The sequence below is a fragment of the Ruditapes philippinarum genome, unplaced genomic scaffold (genome assembly GCF_026571515.1).
Source record: "Ruditapes philippinarum isolate M1 unplaced genomic scaffold, ASM2657151v2 ctg3182_1_1_1_1, whole genome shotgun sequence".
Lineage (NCBI taxonomy): Eukaryota > Metazoa > Mollusca > Bivalvia > Venerida > Veneridae > Ruditapes > Ruditapes philippinarum.
Window position 1 is genome coordinate 55,032 of NW_026864029.1, and position 10,143 is coordinate 65,174.

The 10,143-nt window shown below is 33.4% G+C and overlaps 1 protein-coding gene across 1 annotated transcript; it reads left to right on the top strand.

Moving 5' to 3' along the window:
• The first annotated feature begins 788 nt into the window (after window positions 1–788).
• LOC132724195 (cationic amino acid transporter 2-like) lies at window positions 789–9,870 on the top strand. Its single transcript, XM_060709015.1, has 13 exons — window positions 789–927; window positions 1,718–1,837; window positions 2,086–2,214; window positions 2,565–2,720; window positions 3,516–3,655; window positions 3,982–4,108; window positions 4,310–4,532; window positions 4,862–5,001; window positions 5,585–5,744; window positions 7,376–7,470; window positions 7,794–7,960; window positions 8,630–8,738; window positions 9,033–9,870. The coding sequence occupies exons 1-13, from the start codon at window positions 822–824 to the stop codon at window positions 9,224–9,226; spliced, it is 1,866 nt and encodes a 621-aa protein (XP_060564998.1). The 5' UTR covers window positions 789–821; the 3' UTR covers window positions 9,227–9,870.
• The last annotated feature ends 273 nt before the right edge of the window (window positions 9,871–10,143 follow it).

The window sequence follows — 10,143 nt, forward strand, 5'->3', positions numbered from 1 at the left end:
TAAATTACAAGTTATTAATATATGTAAAATCCAATATTTCTTTCCTTTCAATCGTACGTGTTAAACGTATGGTAGGCCATTTTAGTTTATTTATAATAAGTTATTTTAACATTTTGTCACTTCGTTAGTATCAAAAATGGTAGGAATAATGATAATTGAATTGTTCGCATAAAATTTCAATAAAAGTACGTTTTCTTAAACTCTTGATATCGGTTTGTTAATATTTGTATTTTTATTAATTGGTCAAAGTGTGCAGTTGTAACCTTAACGATGTTAACATTGCTTGCGACAAAAAATTCAACCCATGCAACTAGTGCAGACCAAGCCGAGTCCGTGCTGCTGTCTGTTCATGGTCTGCACTGATCGGTATTCTGTCAGTACTTGAAATTTTACCTAAAAATGATGAATGGTTTTGTCCTGATTAAAAAGATGGACAAGTCGATTTAAGATATTTAGCGTGGTAAGGGTTTAATCCTTGTTTGTTATCACTTTACAATTGCGATAATAAGTCAAGTATGTAATGTCCTGTTTAAACTAGCACGTGCTTTACATGACAGCTTTGTTCTAATTATATGATTCATCAAAGCTAGGGGTCCGTTAAAACACAATGGCAAGGCGTTTTACGTACAAATGAAGCCAAACATGTAAATGTCAACAAGTCTTTACAAGTATTTATAATTGTAAGAGTTAGCAAAATAAAATACTTAAAATGTCGACCAACTTAATTGTTCATTTAACAGAAAACAAAAGCTGATTGAACCTTAACCCGCTATTGTTTTTGTTAAAGAAAGTTTTCAGATTGAGACAATATATGCATAGTAATGGAGTTTTTGCTGAAACTAACCAGAAAGAAGTTCATACGATTAGATTCTGTAGAAGATACAAAACTTTCCAGATGTCTGAATACACTAGATCTTACAGCCTTAGGTATGTTTACACTTGATGGCTTAGATTTAGTTCATATGTTAAAAGCACAAAACAAGCTTAAAACTGACGCATAAGCTCCAGTGTAATATTTTGTAAAAACAACAGAGTTTTGTTGTATTTAAAGAATATACCCGAAAAACAAAAGAAACATATATGATACAGGTACCATTGAATCATATTCCATAAATAAACAATTATAAACCATTATATTTCATGGCCGGGTGTATCATTTGGTAAAACATAAATTTAAATCTAATACAAACGGTATGTAACAAATAATAAATATATACTTTTCTTTCATATTTTGTAAAATGTGATGAATACACTTCCAGCATTTGCATCACGTGATCGTCCAATATAAATCGTTATTGGATCAAATCTTATCAATGGAGCCTCGTTGTACAAACTATCTATATTAAGTCTATATTCTACTTCATCTTCACTTCGTTTTCATCTCCAGAGTTCTAAAAATTCTTAGACTAATATTGTTTAAATAGTTACAAAGTTCGTCAAACTGGTCTAAAATGGTGGTGTGAAATAAAGAGGCCATTAATCTCACCATACAATATAAAGTCCTTTACTGATTCTATTGGACTCATGCACAGCTTCGCATTGTCCAATATAGGTTTGACAGCTGCATTAAACATGTTACACAGAATTCATTACTGTACTCAACAATGTATTATAACCTAAAACTATAATAGTAATACATGCATCTGTGTTTTTTCAAATGTCCAATCACCATGTTACAATATTATATATGTATTATATACTTATATAATCACTTCAGGTATAGGAAGCACATTGGGAGCTGGTATCTATGTTGTAGCAGGTCAGGTTGCTAAGCAGGTTTCAGGTCCTTCTGTGTTTGTCTCCTTTCTGATTGCCGCAATAGCTTCAATACTTGCAGGTAAGATACTTATGAACGATTGCTGAACAGACCTACATGCTACAGTATAAGTCCAATAATGAATTACAATGCGCTGGTGAATTCAAAGTGGCTTACTGCCATGGTCCGGAAAGTAAACTAGAAAAACCACCTCCATCAATTGCAATGTGGGTATGGTATTTAAATTATGCTTTACTTGTCTGATACATTTGTTTTCACAAATTGAAGATAATTTATTAATGCGTTGATTATTTTCATTAATTATGTAGGACTGTGTTATGCTGAATTCGGTGCACGTGTACCTAAGACTGGATCAGCATATGTGTACAGCTATGTTACTATAGGAGAACTTATGGCATTTGTGATTGGTTGGAACCTTATACTCGAATATGTTATAGGTAGGTTATATTTTGAAATGTCTTTACATTGTTTGGAAAACATAACAATCAATAATCGCAACCAGATTTCATTTTTAAATTATGAAAAATTAAAAAAAAAACAACTGAACTGTCAGTATCTATTTACATATTTTGACGGAACACTTATATAATACAGGGACACTTATGTAATAAGAATGTTTTATTTAGACAATGTAAAGCAATATCATTAACATCATAATAGTAATCTCAACGTTGGTTACTTTCCAACCTATCTCGAGATCTTAAAATAAATCAAACAGCATTAATTACGCACGACGTCAATCCAACAAGTCCAGTCATTACTTTAGACGTTGTCCATATTTTACCAGGTACTGCTAGTGTAGCCCGAGCTTGGAGCGCTTATTTCGACTCTCTCATCAAGAATGCTATACAGACGTACTTTAAGGAGAATTTCCCCATGAACGTGTCCGGATTATCACCATATCCTGACTTCTTTGCACTGGGGATAACACTTTTGTTGACAGGTTAGTTATAACTATCTTGATATGAATGATTTCTTTATTCAAGTGAGGTAGAAGTTAAATGTCATGACTGTAGCAATCTGAATCCTTTCACAATTAAGAAACATCATATTGATAGTCTCTTAAGGATACAAAATTTAGATCGATGTCGAGTTGACCTGATTAGACCTGTGTTGTATATTTTGTTTTGGGCTTAATAGCTTTAATTTCGATATATTGCTTTCCCTGCTTATAATTTGAAACTGTCAGTCGTTCATTTGATTAAACGTATTATGGTGATACTCAGTAGCCTAAGATTTAACTTATATAATAAAGGGTGGTTAGTTAAGGTGTCAGTGTAGTAGATGCTATTATAGGTTAGTTCCTAAAACCTTTTGATGTTGATGTAGTATACCAATAACGTGAATTCAATCACTCCGTTTTTATTTTAAGATGAATCATTTTTATTGTGCAAAATTAGTCTAACAATTTCAATCCGAATATCGATTTTCACTTATTTTTTTCTTAATATAGTGTTTTTATATAGTTTTAAGTGCCTCATTTGATATCTGAACGATTAAGAATTTTATGTTTTAAAGTTTTCGGCCTTAAAGGTGAAGCTTCTTTTATATGTGAAGAAATAACGTTAAAACAAATCTTTGAGTCGTTTTCAAACATTGATTTCTCCAGATAAATGTTACCACTGTTAATGACAAAACTCCTTTTGTACAGTGGCCGTTTGTGTTTTTCTTTGCAAAGGAATTGTTGGAATTTAGGCCGTTATATATTGCCTAATCGGTTGTTTACGTGTGATTTTAGTGATCCTAGCAGTGGGTGTAAAGGAGTCATCCCGGTTTAACAACATATTTACTGCAGTCAATCTTCTGGTTGTTACATATATTATTATATGTGGAGCTTTCAAAGCAGACCATACTAATTGGGAGGTGAACCCTAAGGAGGTAATTAACATCTTCTGTGTAATTATCGTGTCACGTTTAGTTTTCAGGCTCCGTTAAATGATTGAATCCGTCATATGTGATCATGAAAAAAGTAATATCACGTATGTCCCTCATCGCCGGTCTAAGCACTTTGTCAAATTTAAACACTATAAGTTTTGGAATTAATGATCCCGAAGGACCAGTATACCCTTTTAGCTGCCATACAGCACTTACCTCTCTTACCATCTGCAAAGTTTTGTACAAATGACACTGAAACTAGCAGATACGACCATGAGAGTCAACTTTGTTAGTATGTAAGTCTTTAATGTATTTGAACTTTTATTTAGGTCGTCGGCGTAAACTCTACCGTTGTAGGACAGGGCGGATTTCTGCCATTTGGTTTTTCTGGAATGTTATCAGGTGCTGCAACTTGTTTCTATGCATTCGTCGGATTCGATGCTATAGCAACGACTGGTAAAGTGCTAGATATATCCTGTTCTTCCGACTTACTTACGTTGACAATTGCCTTCTGCTAATACCTCATTATTAAGTTATACCAATTCTTTGGCGTTCTTTATTAAATGTATATGTATAGTGCTAAAAATTAAATACGTTATATTAAATTTACATAAATACGAAGATAATTATTGTTATGGTCATTCTTTATTTGTTTAGGGGAGGAGGTGAAGAATCCACAGAAGGCTATACCTATAAGTATTGTTGTGTCTTTATTTGCCTGCTTCTTCGCTTATTCTGGTATATCTATTGTTGTAACGCTGATGTGCCCGTATTACCTTCTGGACGGGAATGCTCCTCTGCCAGCAGTGTTTGACAGAGTTGGTTGGCATGTTGCCAGATATGTCATTGCCGTGGGTGCTGTTTGTGGATTATCAACAAGGTACTTTGAAATAGTGAAATGTATATTTATGTGACGTTATCCGGAACTAGGAAAAGTGTTCCCCCCCCCACCTAATCTGTAGGTACAAAATAACTTTTACCGTTATAGCTTCACAGTGCACTTTCCTTCATAATAAATAAGTCAACCTGTTTCGCTTTTACTTGTACCTACGCTATTACCTGAGAAAACCCAAATATTCTTTATTCCGGAGTAAGCCTAGATATATCACAGGGTTATCAAGTACATTTCAGATATATTATTGTCTATCCAAAGCATTTTATTCATATACACACAAATATTAAACATTAACAGTGTCTAATCATTTTCAGTCTTTTAGGTGCAATGTTTCCACTCCCACGTGTTATATACGCTATTGCCAGTGATGGTCTCATCTTTAAATTCCTAGCTAGAGTGAATGCCCGGTACAAAACTCCGCTTATTGCTACATTTGTATCGGGTTTGTTCGCAGGTAATTCAACTTTTATTTCAAAACGTTTATTTCATGCCTTTTCTTTTCTTTTTTTAAACATATGTATACATCGATTAAGTCGGTAGATTCACCGAGGTACATGTAATTCTTTGGTTTGACATTTAATTATAAAATATCTTTTCTTTGACCATATTATCAATATCGGTGCTAGAGGGCGTGTGATAAATTGTACTTTAATAGTCGCAGTAAAGTCGAGTATATTTTCAACTGTATAATATTGTCTTTATTATCCTTGAACGCCTTCAACTTTTTTATGAGTTTTACAAATATCTAACAATAAATTATATGTAGTATTAATTAAGAGATTAATACACGGCAGCGTAGGACCGGAAGGTGATAATCGGTCCGCAAAGATGAACAGTTTTTATCACCTTAAGCCGGCCTCTTTGAGACACTGTAACACAAGTTGAAAGGTTGTCCAACGGGCATCCTGAGCACATGCCTTCTGTTTTATTAATTTTATTATGTTTCAGATAAATTTTAATTTTTTATTAATCTCCCCAGGTTATTCAAATCTTATGTTGTTTCTTTTTTTTACTTCTTATATGTATTTTTTAAACAGGTTTAATGGCAATGTTGTTTGACCTGAAGGAATTAGTGGACATGATGTCTATAGGGACCTTGTTAGCTTACACCCTGGTAGCTGTGTCGGTACTTTTATTGAGATACAGGGTGCATGGTATAGGTGAAAAAGAGCAATCTACTGATAGCTATACTCTAACGTGAGTTCACGTTATGTATTTTTGGTTCGATGTCTTTGGGATCGTTCAGCTTGGCATTGTTGTTGTTGTTTTTTTTGTGGTAGTTTTGTGGTTCTTTTCTTTTTTCTCTTTTGTCGAATATTTATAATATTTCTACTAGAAAAAAACCCGTTTAGGTCACATTTATTCGCGGCTTACATGTGGACTGTGCATATATCTTTTCATAAAATCTTACAAAAGTCACGTACATGAAAATTACATGATCACTGATAGATTATTTACCGAATGACATTTTTGGAACTGTATCTCTTCCCAGAAAGGTAATTCATGTATAACAGTTTTGGAAATATATAGCCAAAGGAACCAAGTCTTGGGAAAAGGGAGGATTATGGGACCATGTCTTGGGAAAAGGGAGACTTGTGGAGGACGCTTATTATCTCATGCGCAATATTCTCTATCATATTGTGTGCGGATTAAAATATATGAAGTCGATGACTTCTAATCCAGTTACCTCTATCGCGTGGGTTCGATTCCCGGGAGATGCTTTGGTAGTTTAGCGCGGAGGAAGGTAGTCTAGTACTGGTGGAACTCTCCAGGAAAGATGGTTAGGAAACTACCAGCCTATATTACTCCAATACTGTTGGGAAAAGGCGTAAAATGAAACAAACAAACGAACAATAAAAATGCGAATTTGTCGATGCTACTTTTAGAACTAGTTGTTGCAGGACGATCTGTGTCCGGGCCGCATCTTGAAACTGCATGTGCTTATCTTGTTATTGAATTAAGCTTTTTATTTACAATACAGTGTATATTGACGCGGCATTTTATCTTCACTATAAATGTTACACACGTTACGGTGAATATATCGAGAAGCGACTTACCTTTAATATAAAAATTCGGCCAAATGGCTAGGAAGCAATAAAAACCACATTTTTGGCCTTTAAATGATTTCAGTCATTTTATGTAGACTGTAAAGCAATATGTTCTGCGTAAATGAGCCGTGTCATGACAAAACCAACATAATGGGTTTGCGACCAGCATGGATCCAGACCAGCCTGCGCATCCACGCAGTCTGATCAGGATCAATGCTGTTCGCTATCAGTTTCTCTACTTGAAATAGGGTTTGTAAGCGAACAGCATGGATCCTGATCAGACTGCGCGGATGCGCAGGCTGGTCTGGATCCGTGCTGGTCGCAAACCCATTATGTTGGTTTTGTCGTGACGCGGCTCAATTATTATGTCATTCGGTGATATTGTGAACGAGATAATCATATATGAATTGAAATGTTTTGTTTCGGTGTTCAGTCTATCTATTGTCTTAAAATTCAATTGGTATATATTTGCCGTGGGTTTTCACACAAAAAAGAACCCCAATTATAATAACAACATTATTTTTAAAATAAATATTGTATTCATAAAATAAGGTAATAATAAAATGAAAGGACAAACAAAAGGAAACATTTTTGTTTATTTATTTATTTATTATTCAGTAAATATCGATCTTTATAACTACATTAATCGCTTAATTTGTTTTGTGCATTAAGTGTTGACTAAATTTGATGTTAATCACTGTTTCTTATGGTATATTGAATCTTTGTCATGAATTATATGTAATGGCATAGACTATTGACAGAAACTTACATCTATTTCAGAAATGGTACAATATTTTCAACAGCCTTTAATTTTAGAAACGAAAATCCGTCCAAGATAACAGAAAAAGTATCAGCGTATGCTGTTACTATATTTAGTAAGTGCAATCATCTTGACCTGTTTCATTTGCAAATACAGATTAGAAGTTTTTGTTTAATGCTATACTGATTGAATTGTCTTTATCAAGGGGCATCAGGTACAATTTTTACATATTTATAGAAAGGCTGCCCGCTAATATTGATACAAGAACCTCCTTAAGTATTATTTGTAATAGATAAACATTCACACATGATTGATAAAGAAAGAAATGCATACTGTGGAAATATGGTTCGAGATCTATTTCCGGTCCCGGTCATAAATTCATTTCCATTTTCAGGTGTATTCATTTCCAATTTAAGGTATATTCATTTCCATTTTCAGGTATATTAACAGTAGGACTATCAATATTTCTAAAGTTTGCAGAAGATGATTTATCACATGGTAAACCATGGGCGATTTTCATCACTGCCGTGTTTACGATAGTAATGCCGCTGATACTTATCTCACTTGCATGTCAACCACAAAACAAAACCAAGGTTTCTTTTAAGGTTTGTTCATGTCTTCTTATAAATTTACATTCATTTATTTTCTGATTCATTTATTTACATATATAGTAAGATGTCAACTATTTTGAGTTACTGAGCAATTGTCAACAGGATGCATACATTTGGACACGCGTCTTTATTGCAATTCAATTGGCTATCATCTGTGCAGCTTAACTGCAGATATTCAAATTCTAATGTTATATACTAAATTATAATTATGTTGATTTGCGAATCATGTCTGTGTGTGTGACTATACCGAATAAATTAGTTATATTCAAATCACCATGTGATTAGTAGCGTGTGGGGGAACAAATTTGCCCCGTACTTCATCTCAGGTTTGCTATGTTTTTAAATGGTATCCGTATAATATATTTCAATAGATTAAATACCGCTTAAGCCATGAGAGGTGATTCACATCACATCATGTATGAACAGACAATTAAAAACGCGTCTGCAATGGTCATTTATTTGCTTTGTTTGCATTTCTCTCCAGTGATATCGCCTTTTCCAGATTTTAACAGTAATTATTGTTTTTTTAATTTATTCATCTTTTTGTTTGTTTTTAAAAAGAGATACTGTGTGGACATTAACTAAGTAATGTCAAAAGAAAGTCGCATTGCCGTCCCCATTGTACCTGCTATATATAATCTGGTTGATCTATCTTTTTTTCAGGTGCCTTTATTACCGTTTTTACCTGGCATAAGTATATTCGTAAACATATTTCTTATGCTTAGGCTGCCAACTGCGACATGGATCCGCTTTGCTGTTTGGATGGCGATAGGTACATCGGTTTCTAAATTTTTATAATTAAATATTGTATACCGCTTAAAGGTTATAAAAGGGAAGAAATAGTCTGTATGGTGGATACCATAACATGTATTCTATCTTTGTAAAAAAATCTTTATATTTTGATGTAATTGAAAAAGAATCATTACAAAGATTTTTTTTTAAATCAATTAATTCAGCTTCCTACTGATTACTTTTATATATCATTTTGTCGTTTAAATTATGAACCATTAATGTTGCAAAAGGGCTAAACGTAGTTGATTATAGATACTAAATTTTGTACTTTCAGGTTTTATCATATACTTCTGTTATGGATTAAGGAACAGTAATCAAGGGCTTCGAAAATCCGAGACAGACAACTTTCCAGACTATGAAGTAACATGTGATAGCTCAGTTAACAGTGCAAGAAGTTCTAAAGAGCCAAATACCGACCATAATAGCTCAGAAACCGCCAGATTATTGCGTCCCTCTAATGTTCTGTGATAATTGTTTTCATTCATATTTCACTTGTGATTCCACAAACCATGGTCGATTTTACACTCTACACGCGCGTGCATATAAAAATGCACTTTAGATTACAAAAAGAAGTGTATGGAACAATGATAGCTATTCGTTGTTGACCTTATTTGATATTATCTTGTCTTTCAACTAAAGACTATTATTGAAAAGGAGTTTGTGTGCGATATATATATTTAGCTAATTAGAAAACTTGTCTAGTGTTGAAAATCACACCATGAGCTGCAATTTCAACTTTTTGTTTACGATTGTGTGATGAACATAATTTTTGTCATAAATGGTTGGAGACTTGCCAATTTTGTGTGGTTGTATGAAAACGTTTAAACCTTTGTGTATTTTTTCTCAATATTTTAAACACAGTGGTCGACATGCCTTTTAAGTGTTTCCTGTTGGAATGCAAATCATTAGATATTCTAAAGAACTTATCAGCAAAGAAATGGAAGCAAACAAAACAATGAATCTGAAACAAACACACTTTGTATACTTATGACGGCTACTTTGATATATAACGTTATTTGTAAAATTTTATATTAAGATAATTATATTGTTAATATTTTCATTTAGCATTTTTATTCTTAATCAACCACAATACATAATTTATTTAAAATGGATTGGTGCTCTATTTTTATTTGTTTGGGTCGTCAGACCAAACAAATAATGGTAGCGAAATTTCAGAGTCTAATGTTGCTAATTGCAAATGCCGAAAGTAGTCCAATTTTTTGGAGCGGTTACTTCCCTTTTGTATGTACACTAAAGCCGAAAAATTCAGGGGAGATCACTGCGTAAAGATGGTCAAAGACAGGCGCATCAATTTTCAAGCAAAGTAATTCCCGAATGGTCAAAGATTTCTAATATTGTTTTATTGTATTTTCTGATCGAAAATA

What these genes read in the sequence shown, in the direction of transcription:
- LOC132724195 (XM_060709015.1), top strand. Translation starts at nt 822, where the DNA reads ATGGAGTTTTTGCTGAAACTAACCAGAAAGAAGTTCATACGATTAGAT. An exon ending in GGGAGGTGAACCCTAAGGAG is followed by an intron (nt 3,656 to 3,981) that starts GTAATTAACATC and finishes ACTTTTATTTAG; the next exon opens with GTCGTCGGCGTAAACTCTAC. An exon ending in TGTATCGGGTTTGTTCGCAG is followed by an intron (nt 5,002 to 5,584) that starts GTAATTCAACTT and finishes TTTTTTAAACAG; the next exon opens with GTTTAATGGCAATGTTGTTT.